This window comes from Rutilus rutilus (genome assembly GCF_951802725.1).
Source record: "Rutilus rutilus genome assembly, chromosome: 6".
Classification (NCBI taxonomy): domain Eukaryota; kingdom Metazoa; phylum Chordata; class Actinopteri; order Cypriniformes; family Leuciscidae; genus Rutilus; species Rutilus rutilus.
In genome coordinates, this window is record NC_140214.1 from 360,001 (window position 1) to 375,000 (window position 15,000).

General features: G+C 43.9%; 1 protein-coding gene across 2 annotated transcripts in view; it reads left to right on the plus strand.

The window, feature by feature from the left end:
- Window positions 1–15,000, plus strand: part of LOC311292451 (transcriptional repressor p66-alpha) — a 28,305-nt gene that overhangs the window by 2,337 nt on the left and 10,968 nt on the right. The window contains exons 2-8 of one of the 2 annotated variants that reach the window (XM_084412129.1): window positions 3,599–3,654; window positions 7,245–7,422; window positions 11,072–11,189; window positions 11,447–11,578; window positions 11,747–11,818; window positions 12,643–12,753; window positions 14,234–14,440. In XM_084412129.1, coding sequence (XP_084268255.1) covers window positions 3,621–3,654; window positions 7,245–7,422; window positions 11,072–11,189; window positions 11,447–11,578; window positions 11,747–11,818; window positions 12,643–12,753; window positions 14,234–14,440 — 852 coding nt within the window. In that variant the 5' untranslated portion in view covers window positions 3,599–3,620. The remainder of the gene's footprint in view (window positions 1–3,598; window positions 3,655–7,244; window positions 7,423–11,071; window positions 11,190–11,446; window positions 11,579–11,746; window positions 11,819–12,642; window positions 12,754–14,233; window positions 14,441–15,000) is intronic. The other variant, XM_084412130.1, reaches the window with a different exon arrangement.

The following is a 15,000-nucleotide window of genomic DNA, read 5'->3' on the forward strand; positions in this document are numbered from 1 at the left end:
GCGAGTGAGTGAGTGTGTATGCGAGTGAGTGAGTGTGTATGCGAGTGAGTGAGTGTGTATGCGAGTGAGTGAGTGTGTATGCGAGTGAGTGAGTGTGTATGCGAGTGAGTGAGTGTGTATGCGAGTGAGTGTGAGTGAGTGAGCGTCAGTGTGAGTGAGCGTGTGAGAGCGAGTGTGAGCGTGCGTGAGTGTGTGTGTGTGAGTATGCGAGTGTGTGAGTATACGTGTGTTTGTGTGAGAGTATGTGAGTGTGTGTGTGTGTATGCTGGTGTGTGTGTGTGAGAGTGTGTGCGTGTGTGAGTATGTGCATGAGTGTGTGTGTGCATGAGTGTGTGTGTGAGAGTGTGTGAGTGTGCATGAGTGAGCGAGCGAGCATGTGTGTGTGCGCGAGTGAGTGCGTGAGTGAGTGCGCGAGTGATTGTGTATGCGAGTGAGTGAGTGTGTATGCGAGTGCGTGAGCGTGAGTGAGCGTGAGTGTGTGAGCGTGAGTGTGTGAGCGTGCGTGAGTGTGTGAGCGTGCGTGAGTGTGTGAGCGTGCGTGAGTGTGTGAGCGTGCGTGAGTGAGTGAGTGTGTGAGCGTGCGTGAGTGAGTGTCCGTGAGTGAGTGTGTGAGCGTGCGTGAGTGAGCGTGCGTGAGTGAGCGTGCGTTAGTGAGTGAGCGTGAGTGAGTGTGAGTGAGAGTGAGCGTCAGTGTGAGCGTGAGAGTGAGCGTGAGAGTGAGCGTGAGAGTGAGAGTGAGCGTGAGAGTGAGCGTGAGAGTGAGCGTGAGAGTGAGCGTGAGAGTGAGAGTGAGCGTGAGAGTGAGCGTGAGAGTGAGCGTGAGAGTGAGCGTGAGAGTGAGCGTGAGAGTGAGCGTGAGCGTGAGCGTGAGAGTGAGCGTGAGAGTGAGCGTGAGAGTGAGCGTGAGAGTGAGCGTGAGAGTGAGCGTGAGAGTGAGCGTGAGAGTGAGCGTGAGAGTGAGCGTGAGAGTGAGCGTGAGAGTGAGCGTGAGAGTGAGCGTGAGAGTGAGCGTGAGCGTGAGAGTGAGCGTGAGCGTGAGCGTGAGCGTGAGCGTGAGAGTGAGCGTGAGCGTGAGAGTGAGCGTGAGAGTGAGCGTGAGAGTGAGCGTGAGAGTGAGCGTGAGAGTGAGAGTGAGCGTGAGAGTGAGCGTGAGAGTGAGCGTGAGAGTGAGCGTGAGAGTGTGAGTGTGTGAGCGTGAGTGTGTGAGCGTGCGTGAGTGAGCGTGCGTGAGTGAGTGTGAGCGTGCGTGAGTGAGTGTGTGTGTGAGCGTGCGTGAGTGAGTGTGTGAGCGTGCGTGAGTGAGTGTGTGAGCGTGCGTGAGTGAGTGTGAGCGTGCGTGAGTGAGAGTGAGCGTCAGTGTGAGCGTGGGCGAGTGAGAGTGAGTGTGAGAGTGAGTGAGCGTGCGTTAGCGTGAGGGGGCGAGAGTGAGTGAGCGAGAGTGAGAGCGTGAGCGAGCGTGCGTTTGCGTGCGTGCGTGAGTGAGCGTGAGAGCGAGCGTGAGTGAGAGTGGGCGAGCGTGGGCGAGAGTGTGAGCGTGAGAGTGAGCGTGAGTGAGCGTGCGTTAGCGTGAGAGTGAGCGTGAGTGGGCGAGCGTGAGCGTGAGTGGGCGAGCGTGAGCGTGAGTGGGCGAGCGTGAGCGTGAGTGGGCGAGCGTGAGCGTGAGTGGGCGAGCGTGAGCGAGCGTGAGTGGGCGAGCGTGAGCGAGCGTGAGTGGGCGAGCGTGAGCGAGCGTGAGTGGGCGTGCGTGAGAGTGAGAGTGAGCGTGAGAGGGCGTGAGTGGGCGAGAGTGAGCGTGAGAGTGAGCGTGAGCGTGAGCGTGAGCGTGAGAGTGAGCGTGAGAGTGAGAGCGAGAGTGAGAGTGAGCGTGAGCGTGAGAGTGAGCGTGAGCGTGAGAGTGAGAGTGAGCGTGAGAGGGCGTGAGTGGGCGAGAGTGAGCGTGAGAGTGAGCGTGAGAGTGAGCGTGAGCGTGAGCGTGAGAGTGAGCGTGAGAGTGAGAGCGAGAGTGAGCGTGAGCGTGAGAGTGAGCGTGAGCGTGAGCGTGAGAGTGAGCGTGAGAGTGAGCGTGAGAGTGAGCGTGAGAGAGCGTGAGTGGGCGAGAGTGAGCGTGAGTGAGAGTGAGCGAGCACTCCCTTGTGAAGTCGATTGGATGAACGGTTCTCGAAATAATCAAAATGCAAACGGACAGACAGACACAGAGAACACTGCCTTTATTAGAGAGAAGAACATGTTCAGTCTCCGAAGCTTCCAATATTCCATGTTCATTACTACCGACGCTTCGAAGCTCAAAAAATGGTATTCGGACCAGCCCTAGAGTGCGTGCGTGAGTGTGTGTGAGTGAGTATATGCAAGTGTGTGTGTGTGGGGGCACTCATCTACAGCGGATGTGGTTGTGTTTGTTCTCACTGATTTGATGAGCTCTAGTTCTCGTCACGCATCAGTTCAGGAAACCACTGACTTCTGCAGCGGTGCCATCAGTGAGTGTGAGTGTGTGTGAGTGTGTGTGTGTGTGTGTGTGTGAGTGTGTGTGAGTGTGTGTGAGTGTGTGTGTGTGTGAGTGTGTGTGAGTGTGTGTGAGTGTGTGTGAGTGTGTGTGAGTGTGTGTGAGTGTGTGTGAGTGTGGAGCAGCTCCAACACGCTGGAGAAACATCTGATGGACGTGTGTATGATCAGTAGTATTAACACTAACACACATTTATTACATTCATCAGTTATGATTTCAGTTTTATGTTGTTATGTTCACAAACTTGTGTGTGTGTGTGTGTTTGCTCCACATATGAACACGCTGGGTTGTGTGTGTGTGTGTGTGTGTGTGTGTGTGTGTGTGTGTTTGCTCCACATATGAACACGCTGGGTTGTGTGTGTGTGTGTGTGTGTGTGTGTTTGCTCCACATATGAACACGCTGGGTTGTGTGTGTGTGTGTGTGTTTGCTCCACATATGAACACGCTGGGTTGTGTGTGTGTGTGTGTGTGTGTGTGTGTGTGTGTGTGTGTTTGCTCCACATATGAACACGCTGGGTTGTGTGTGTGTGTGTGTGTTTGCTCCACATATGAACACGCTGGGTTGTGTGTGTGTGTGTGTGTGTGTTTGCTCCACATATGAACACGCTGGTTCTCCAGTGTCGAGTGGAGCTTTTGCACAGTTTCTACAGTATAAAAATATGATTAATTATTATTAATATTTAATGGTTTGATTGCTGGTGATTAGTCAAACATGCTGTCTGCACACACTCTTTCTCTCACACACTCACTCACACACACACACACACACACACACATTCTCACACACACATTATCACACTCTTTCTCTCACACTCTTTCTCACACTCACTCACACAGACACTCACACTTACACACACACAGCCCGTGTGACTCCTGCACATCCGCACTCTGACACACACACACACACACACACACACGCACAAACTCACACACACTCACAGCCCAACATTAATACACACGCCTACTCTAACGCTGCCGCTTGCAACGCTGAGGTCAGGGGTTCGATTCCCAGGGACAGCAGGACCTGATCCTGTAGCTCGTGAGTCTGACAGATGCATAAATGTAAACGTGTGTTTCTCTGATCTTCTCATGGTTTAGAGTCTGAGGGCTCGTTACGGTGATGATGTCAGAGTTACTTCCTGCAGAACAGACCAGTGAGTTCTCTCTCTCACACACACACTCACACACACACACACTCACACTCTCTCTGTCTCTCTCTCTCTCTCTCTCTCTCTCTCTCTCACTCTCTCACTCGCTCTCTCAATTCAATTCAATTCAGAAAGCTTTATTGGCATGACAAAAAAGTAAATTTTGTATTGCCAAAGCATCACAACAACATAGAAAATGATTTAGAACATTTAGTACACAAAATTATAATAATAGTTAAATTAAATAAAAAAAAAAGTATTATATATATATATATATTATCTTGGCTAGTTATTGCAAAAATAATAATACTGATAACATAAAACAATAATAATAGAGTAAACAAAGATTAATTAATGAAATAAAAAGGATTATAATGCAGAAATCATGTATATAAAAAACTTGGAATTGAACATTATATACATGTGTGTAGGTGTGATGGGGTGTATTAGGCTGTGTGTGTGTGTGTGTGTGTGTGTGTGTGTGTGTGTGTGTGTGTGTGTGTGATGGGGTGTATTAGGCTGTGTGTGTGTGTGATGGGGTGTATTAGGCTGTGTGTGTGTGTGTGTGTGTGTGTGTGTGTGTGTGTGTCTGATGGGGTGTGTTAGGCTGTGAGTGTATGTGTGTGTGTGTGTGTGTGTGTGTGTGTGTGTGTGTCTGATGGGGTGTGTTAGGCTGTGAGTGAGTGTGTGTGTGTGTGTGTGTGTGTGTGTGTGTGTGTGTGTGTGTGATGGGGTGTGTTAGGCTGTGAGTGAGTGTGTGTGTGTGTGTGTGTGTGTGCGTGTGTGTGATGGGGTGTATTAGGCTGTGTGTGTGTGTGTGTGTGTGTGTGTGTGTGTGTGTGTGTGTGTGTGTGTGTGTGATGGGGTATGTTAGGCTGTGAGTGAGTGTGTGTGTGTGTGTGTGTGTGTGTGTGTGTGTGTGTGTGTGATGGGGTGTATTAGGCTGTGTGTGTGTGTGTGTGTGTGTGTGTGTGTGTGTGTGTGTGTGTGATGGGGTGTGTTAGGCTGTGAGTGAGTGTGTTTATTGGGCGTTTGCTGCTCTGCTCGTCCCTCAGGATGTGGAGAGATGCTACTAGTCTTGCTGCTATATTGGAGCATTTGGCTTCTTCGCCAAGGATGAATCTTGAGTTTTTGGGTTGGGTTACAGGTGTTAAATTGGGGAAATATTTTATAAATTTTGGGGTAATATTGGTCTCTGATGTGTTCATATTTTGGGCATTCAGGAAGTGTGCTGATGAGTGTCCTGTAGGAATGACTTGATGTTTGTGGGTTTTCTTTCTTTGTTTCTGAAACTTTGTTGTGGATCAGTCAACTTACGTGCGTGTGTGTGTGTGTGTGTGTGTGTGTGTGTGTGTGTGTGTGTGTGTGTGTGTGTTCAATAATTCATTGCATCCTCACTTTTCAAAATTAGTACACATTCCTACATTTTCGTCAATGAATACAAGCAGTCAATCTGAACTCCTGTTTTATTTTAACATCTGCTCTGAGAAACACTTCCTGACATCACACACACTTCAGTCTGAACACAGCAGCGTGTACTTGTTACAATAACGCTCGCACACACAAACACACATATACACACACACACACACACACACACACACACACACACCTCATTATTAACCTAGTTAATGTAATCCTGGTTCCATGTATCATAAGAGTTAATCCTGAACTCAAGTTCTCTAATTTCACACTGTAAATTTGTTTTTATTTGCATATTTTATTCTATTTGCACATTGGACGATTGCGTCACATGACCTGTTTCTCCGTCTGTGGAACATACGACAAAAACAAACTGACCTCTGTTCAGTGGCAACCATCTCTTTACACAACATGACCGTTTATGGATATTTCATGAATACATCTGTCATTCACTTGTCCGAGTAAAAAAGTATTTTTTGTGGTGTTGTAAATATCATTTATTCTGAAGCAATATTCTCATCAGCTTTGATATATGTAAATCTGCATATTGTCATATCTGCACCTTTAAAGGGCATTTCCCCCCTAATCTTATTAGATGTACGCTTCATCTTTCATTTTAAATTCCTACATTTGATCAATAAATTCAAGTATTTAGAATAATAAAACACTATAGGCCTGATCAAATTTAATCATTTACACTGAAAAATTACAACTGCATTAAATAATGTTATGAGATTGTTTTAAATATTTTTTTGAATATACAAATAAGAAACGTTGGAAAGAAGTTTTAAACACGTAACTAAACCACCAGTAGGTGGCGGCAGGTGACCGCTTTAATGAGCGAGTCATTCATTTAAACGATTCGTTCAAAATGCTGATTCATTCAAGAATGAGGCAGTTGTTTATGAATGAGTCATTGAATCTGTGACTCAACCGATTCGTTCAAAACGCTGATTCGTTCAGGAATGAGGCAGTTGTTTATGAATGAGTCATTGAATCTGTGACTCAACTGATTCGTTCAAAACGCTGATTCGTTCAGGAATGAGGCAGTTGTTTATGAATGAGTCATTGAATCTGTGACTCAACCGATTCGTTCAAAATGCTGATTCATTCAAGAATGAGGCAGTTGTTTATGAATGAGTCATTGAATCTGTGACTCAACCGATTCGTTCAAAATGCTGATTCGTTCAAGAATGAGGCAGTTGTTTATGAATGAGTCATTGAATCTGTGACTCAACCGATTCGTTCAAAATGCTGATTCGTTCAAGAATGAGGCAGTTGTTTATGAATGAGTCATTGAATCTGTGACTCAACCGATTCGTTCAAAACGCTGATTCGTTCAAGAATGAGGCAGTTGTTTATGAATGAGTCATTGAATCTGTGACTCAACCGATTCGTTCAAAATGCTGATTCATTCAAGAATGAGGCAGTTGTTTATGAATGAGTCATTGAATCTGTGACTCAACCGATTCGTTCAAAATGCTGATTCGTTCAAGAATGAGGCAGTTGTTTATGAATGAGTCATTGAATCTGTGACTCAACCGATTCGTTCAAACCGCTGATTCGTTCAGGAATGAAACACGGTTCCTGTGAGATGCTTTCTGGTTCTGCTGTGATCTTTGTTTGGAACTATTTTCGCTGCTGAAACAAAAACAATCTAAAATTTGCGTCTAAAATGTAAGTGACATAATTGTAACTGATTATTGAACTGTTGTATGAGATCAATGTCACATTTTCAGTCATGGTGTTCAGGAGAACAGCACTCGTCGCATGGGGTTGCTGAACTGCATGTGTTAAAAATATAAAACTCCACATTGAATTTTTATCGGCAGTGTGTTGTTAACTGAGCTGGACGATGACATCACAGTTTTCTCCAGAGAGGATATATATATATATATATATATATATATATATATATATATATATATATATATATATATATATATATATATATATATATATGAACGAAATTAATAACTTTTTTACAACAAAAATGAACCATCGCTGAACTTACTTAAGCTGGACTGTGACGCTATTTTCTTCTACAAACAAACTTTGTTACATTATTTTCCTGTTATCTCTGTAAAGCTGCTTTGAAACAGTCAGTGTTGTAAAAAGCGCTGTATAAATGAAGGTGACTTGACTTGATGGTGTGTGTGTGTGTGTGTGTGCAGCTGAGCTCATGTCTGAGGAGGCGGTGCGACAGACGCGCAGTCAGAAGCGTGCGCTAGAGAAGGAGTCTCTCCCCGAGGACAGCAAGCGACTGAAGCGTGATGAGGAAGACGAGGTGATGAAGGCCTCCATCAAACTGCAGCTCCGGACAGGAGACGAGGCCGTGGGCGAGAGGAACACGTGAGGAACCGTCACACTTGGGCTTTCGTTAGCAGTGTCCCCCAGTGCGAGCAGGGCTTTCGTTAGCAGTGTCCCCCAGTGCGAGCAGGGCTTTCGTTAGCAGTGTCCCCTGTGGGGCTTTAGGCGGGCGGGGCCGATAGCCTCGGGTCAGGAACACCCAGACCAAACCCTGCTGCGCTTCCACCGTCGAGCCGCGGCGCTTCACTAACACACACACGCAACACGCTCTCCCGAACAACGTCTCACACACACAACATTTCACCAACTAATGGCAGTTTATCAGAAAACTAATCAGAGAGAAACTGGAAAAGTAGCGAGATCGCAAAACGAACATGATAAAAGCGGCCGTTTGTTGGCTTTTTTGTTGGTTACTTAAAGATTTGAAACCTAAGCAGGGTTTCCCGCAGGACTAAGGCGGCCACCTAAGCAACACACGCCTGCCGCCTTTACTACGTCGTCAAGAAAATGTATATGAGCTAGGGCTGTAACGATACACCAAACCCACGATTCGGTTCGCAACACGAGATTTAGAGTTTTTTTTTTAATGAAATATCATTTGAAAAACCTGTATAAACTGAACACCAAAAAACAATATTAACTATTGAGCGGTGGTGACGCGTTCATGTAACATGTAAGGGACCTAAAGCTGTCACAAAGAACTGGGAAAAGTAATGATTATGAATGTCAAATATAGCAAGGAGACATTTCAATTGTTTATTAATAAACAAGTGTTTTCTGTGTCAAAGATGAAGTTGACGATGCTGACTCGCGATCTTCGCAGTAGTGAAGGCGCCTGAGAGAAATGCACATTTCATACGGATGACATAAGCAGAGAGCAGTCTGTTTTCTTTCGTTTTAAATTGATCTGTTTAAAAGTAGACATTTCAAGCTTTCTATATATATATATATATATATATATATGTCTCAGGTCTGTGAGGCGAGCAGCTTATACGCTGAGTTTCGGTTCATTTAAGAGACGAGCTCCAGTTCACGCGCCGGCGCCTCCGTGTCCTGATTATATTGCCTGCTATATTTATTTATTAAATCCAGGCAATTGGTTGATGAAACATTGATTAAAATTAAGATACAATTAATACAAAACGAAATTCACTTTAAAGAAAGGCTTTCTACGAAAACAAACTAAATGAAGTGGTCAAAATCATGTCTGCCCACTCGATATACTGCGCATCTTATGATCTTACTCATGCTTTTCACTTTTCATATAATCAACATAGATTAAATAATAAAAAATAAAAAAATATTTTGTTTAAACAGAAATGTGAAACTAAATAGTTTTCTTTAATGACTGGGCTACGACACATAGGCCTATAGCCTACAGTACAGAGACATTTAATGTCGGAGTGGGATTTGTCCTGCCGGTGAGCATGTGGGGGAGATGATTTTCAAACAATCATCGAATATTATTTGACTTGATATGCCAATCCTTAATATTTGTAGTTTTAACAGCCTATTTGAGGTCTCTGTGAAGGTTTTAAAGCAGTCTTGTAGTGCCGCCTTCAGAGCGTTCACGTTCCTAACATTGTTTCTTCCTCATGCAAACATGAAAAATAGTTTGTAAAAAGTTCTGTGGCGAGCCGACCCTCCTTCAGCCGGTGGCTCGTATTACTTATGGTCTGCGCAGTGTAATTCACAGAATTACAAAAAAAATATTTTGCCACCTAAAAGTTAAAGATTTTGTGTGTCACGTCCGTAACGCATGTGTATTTCCCTCATATTAAATGTAAAACGCAAGTGTGGACTGATATTTTTCTAATGTCTGGACTCCTTTATTAAGGGCGTATGGAACAGACGTTTCAATATATTGGTATTAAATGCGTTTTCTGAGAAGTTGTGACTGCAAATGTCACGTCCATAACGCTGGAACTGCCCAGTAGTAATGTAATGTAATGTAATGTAATGTAAAGCTGTGGCAGCACTGGATCTGGACGGGAAGGGTAACTCTGGTGGTTGGGAGGGGTGTGTGGTGATTCAGCCTTCTCACGCCGACACACAGGTCGTGGATCTGACAATCATATCATAGTTTGTATAGTGTTTGTTAAAATTCAGTTGTTGTTGTTTCAGTTGTTATGCACTTTTTAGCACAAATATTTTTAAATATTTGTATAGTTTGTTACAATTGCACAATGCAACAGTTATTTTGAAAAGCTGGTTATTTATAAATTATAAATTATTTAAATTTTATATTTAGTGTTTAATAAATAATTGTTAAACTTAGTACAGAGCCTGTAGTCTATCACACAAACAATTGTGTGTACAACTATTGTGAGTGTGTGTGTTTGCACGTCTGTGTGTGAGAGTGTGTGTGTGTGTGTGTGTGTGCGTGAGTGAGTGTGTATATATGTGAATGTGTGTACAACAATTGTGTGTGTGTGTGTGTGCGTGAGTGAGTGTGTGTGTATATATATATATATATATGTGAGTGTGTATGTGTGCACGTCTGTGTGTCTGCACGTCTGTGTATGAGAGTGTGTGTGTGTCTGTGCGTGAGTATGTGTATATATGTGACTGTGTATGTGTGCGAGAGTGTGTGTGTGTGTGTGTGTGTGTCCTGCCCCCCCCCCCCAAATCTTCTCAGTATCTGAACGCTCCTCCACTTCACAAAATGAAGGCCATGTGTCACTAACCGGTTCCAGCCGGCTGGTTGTCATGGTTTCCAGTATGGGAGGGGGGAGGGGTGTCACATGACATCAGGGAACATCGGTGGGTCATGTGACGTGTGTTTAGTTGTGTGATTAATGCAGAGGAAGAGTCTGATCTCACACACACACACAAAGCTGGAGTCGCTCGTGGGAAACACAACCAGTTCAACTGTCAGTCATCAGTCTGAGATCAAAGGAGCATCCATGTGACTGACATCATGTGTTCCGTTGAGCAGACATAATGAATGTGTGTGTGTGTGTGTGTGTGTGTGTATTGATTACAATATAAGAGTAATATTAGGGTAATTTCTGCAAGTTGTGTGTGTCGATCCAAAGTTCCCGACATCCTTACACTCGTCGCTTCAGAAACTGCAGTTCTGGCGTATGATGATGATGATCATGTGTTGCTGTTCATCTGATATGATTATTGTAAGTTTATGAGAAGCGTTATGTAAAGACTGAAGTCCCAGCATTCCAGCGCTCAGTTTCGTCTGCTTTCACTTTCACTTTATCTTCAGCTGTGTGTGTGTGTGTGTGTGTGTGTGTGTGTGTGTGTGTGTGTGTGTGTGTGTGTGTGTGTGTGTGTGTGTGGCGTACGTGTCCCTCATCAACACACTCGTGAGGAAGTGCTTCATGAGCTGGTCAAAAGCTAATCATTCATTAAATTCTAGTTAAAACAATCAAAATAAAACACTAAAGATGAATGAATAAATGTGTTCATCTAAAATATTTATTTAAATAAGTATTTTAATAAATATTCATGTAATATGATTATTATTATTACATATTAATGTATTATAATTTATGCAATTAAATATTTATTTACCTGCATTTCATGTGGCCAACAATAACATTCGTTAGAATTTTAACTCATGACTGATCCAGGGTCAGTTTACTCTGCTCACTCACAGAACTGTCCTGATCACACTAGAGGAAACATATCAGAAATTATATCTGGTGTGTGTGTGTGTGTGTGTGTGTGATGGCAGTGCGATGAAGAGCGCGAGGTCTCCCTCTCCTGATGATGTCATCGTGCTGTCCGACGAGGATCCCAGTCCTCGGGTCACTGGGAGCCGCTGCAGAGAGCTGGACACGGACCTGCTGATGGTAAACGCCGGACACTCACTCGTTATTCATCATGACTGGCACTGGAGTATTCTCCTCTCCATCGCACGAGCTCCCGAACATAATGCATGATGGGATACGCTTCAGTGCCAAACACAGTCTTACTATGTATATGGGGAACACTGCAGATTCAGCTTTTAACTGTATGTTTTCGTGTGTGTGTGTGTGTGTGTGTGTGTGTGTGCGTGTGTTTGTGTGTGTGTGTGCGTGTGTGTGTGCCTGTGTGTGTGTGAGAGCAGAGGAGTCCTACAGAGGAGCGCGAGTGTGTCATTAATCAGCTTAAGGAGGAGCTTCGCTTAGAAGAGGCCAAACTCATCCTGCTCAAGAAGATCAGACACAGTCAAACACACAACGACTCCAGCGGACAGAAGGTACACACACACTCACACTCTCTCTCACACACACACACACACCTTGCTCAAGAAGATCAGAGCCAGCGATCACTGTTATTATAGTGTAATTAGTGTTGTTAGTGTTATTATGTGCTGGTGTGTTACAGTCCGAGTTAAAGATCAGGTTTATTCTGTGTGTCTGATCAGCCGGTGATTTCAGTGTCTGCTGTTCTTCCTCCTCTGTTGAAGAGCTCAACTACTGTTAAAGCTGCACAACCTGTGAGTCCTTCACTCACGCACTCACTCACGCACTCACTCACTCACTCACTCACTCACGCACTCACTCACTCACTCACTCACGCACTCACGCACTCACTCACTCACTCACTCACTCACTCACTCACTCACTCACTCACTCACTCACTCACTCACTCACTCACTCACTCACGCACGCACGCACGCACGCACGCACGCACGCACGCACGCACGCACGCACGCACTTCGGGGGCGATTGCTTGAACTGTGAGTTCAGTAGCCTATTATTCCTGATGGAAAACACAATAACAGTACAATGACAAATTCTCTTAAATAGGCCAAATATCCCGCCGTCATCTCGTCAGCTCATCTCGTCAGCTCATCTCGTCAGCTCATCCCTCTCGCGATCACTGAAGCTCCTGTCGCTGATCTTTTCTGCGACTCGTTCAGCTCACGACTTATTGAGCAGACACGTTCAGTTCTTAATTAGTGTCTGTTCTCTAACTGAACTAAATTACTTTATTACACCATCAACACCGACTATCGTAGCAAGCCCAACACACACACACACACACACACACACACACACACATACAGATTGCAACACCAAGGTCCTGTGTTCGATCCACAGGTAATGCATGAACTGATACGATGTATACTATAAATGCAATGTAAATCTCTTCGGATAAAATGCATAAATGTAAGTTGTGGAAGAGTCATATAAGTTAATATAAATATGGCGCTGGTCCAGCTATGATGTATCGAGCTGAAAGTGCTCTGCCTTCTGAGACTCTGTCCTGGAGCACAACTGTAGTAAAGTGAGTCTGATTGGCTGAATGGTTCATCAGGTGGTTCCCGCTCGGCCTTCTGGGACGGTGGCTCCTCCTCCACTGGTGCGCGGTGGTCATGTGACCAAACACACTCAGGTGATCATGCCTGCGCTGGTCAGAGGAGCTCAGGTGAGTCAGACGGACAGGTGAGCGTGATTCAGCACGCATGTCTTGCCAATTTATACATTTGAACAATTTTAAACGCAGAAGAACAGGCGAGCATCGGGACTCGGCGTCATCTGTGCGCACAGCCACACACACACGCTGACAGAGAGAGAGAGAGCGAGAGAGAGACGTTAAACACACTTTATTTTAAATGGTCATCACATTTTTATTATTGATAATACTTAAAGGGTTAGTTCACCCAAAAATGAAAATTCTGTCAGTAATTACTCACCCTCATGTTGTTCCAACCGCGTAAGACCTTCGTTCATCTTCGGAACACAAATTAAGATATTTTTGATGAAATCTGAGCCATGTCTCACTCCTCCATAGGCTTCTAAGTGATTGAAACTTGCTGGCCCAGAAAAGTTATTAAAGAGATCGTTAATATAGTCCAAGTGACTCCAGTGGCTCAATCTTAAGTATATCAAGCGACGAGAATACTTTTTGTGCGCAAAAACAAACAAAAATAACGACTTTATTCCACTTTTCATTTCCTTCTCTCTGGACCTCTAGTTGGTTCGCGTAGTGTTTTTGCGCAGCGCGTCTGTGTTACACGTCATCACGCTTCACACACATGACCAGCGTCGGCCAATAGTGAGCCTACGTGGTGACGTGTAACACAGACGCGCAGCGCATAAACACTACGCGAACCAACTGACGGCTCAAAAAATGGCTCAGATTTTTGGGTGAACTAACCCTTTAATAACAATGAATAATAAATAAAAATTTTAGTTCATTATTAATTCCATCATAATTCCAGCAATACCACTGAAGCACTAATTAATCATCATCATCATTCACTAAAATAGGGTTAGCCTTTATGCACCAGTTTATAAAGATCACCATATCATTGTTTATTTTATCAAATTCAATCTCCATTTTAACTCTAGATTCCACCAAAGCTTTGAACAATTCTACTATATTAATTATTTCATCTTCATTTTCAATTTTATATGCTTTTCAAATAGTTAACTTTGCTTGACCAAATAAAAACCAAACGTTAATACTGTTTTTGAAAACTTCAGGCTAGTAGTATATTAATATTAGTGTTATTATAGAGACGGGAGGAATATTAGTGTTATTATAGAGCAGGAATATTAGTGTTATTATAGAGCAGGAATATTAGTGTTATTATAGAGCAGGAATATTAGTGTTATTATAGAGCAGGAATATTAGTGTTATTATAGAGCCGGAATATTAGTGTTATTATAGAGCAGGAATATTAGTGTTATTATAGAGCAGGAATATTAGGCTGCTGTCACTTTAAGAGCTGCACGGATCCAATATAATGATACACATGACCACAGAAAACAGAGTCTCTCGCGCTTCAATGATTTATATTCATATTGAAATGCTCACAAAGGAAACAAGACAAAAATACTAAGTAAGAAAAGCATATTTTGCAGTGCTCAGGTGTGTGCCGCTCCTCTTCCTCTCTCTCCAGTCTCTCTCAGTGACGCCACAGCAGATCTCCAGCCTCAGACAGCAGAACTCCTCCTCAGGCCCTCCTCCACTCCTGCTCGCCCCCAGAGCCACTGGGACCAGTGCTCAGACCAGTGCTCACGCCAGTGCTCAGGGACACCGCATCCTCCAGCCGGGCCTCATACGCATGACCTCCGTCCCCAGCGCCAGCCTCCTGCTCATCAACCAGGTGCTTCACACACTCCGTGTTCAACCTCATCCTTCCCTCGGGAAACTTTGAACTTCTGTCGCACTTGAACCACGAATACACACGGGAAAATGTTTGAGGTTGAAATTTAAACTCGGGTCAGTTTGACCCCCTTAGGAATGAATGGATTGTGAGGAATGCTTCAGTTCACACAGATAAACCTAAAAATGCTCAATTCAAACTAAAAATGCTAAAACTTTATTTATTGTATAATGTCTACATGTGTATCTGATGCACACTGGAGGGAACTGGCTTTAGGACCCAGAGGAACAGCTCATATAGAGCTATAAGGCCATCTAGAGTCATGAAATATCATCTTATATTATTATTTTCCCACAAGAGGTCGACACAGACTCCCAGTGTAAGATATTTAGAGCTGAATTAAGTGTTATGCATGAAATTGTGAGTTATTTTGAATTTAAGTTGAAAGAATGTGAGGAATGTGCTTAAATTATTATTTATTGGTTAAAGGCACAATATGTAACTTTTTTGCTTTAAAAATAGCAAAAATCACTATATCTATGTTATATATATTTTTTTTT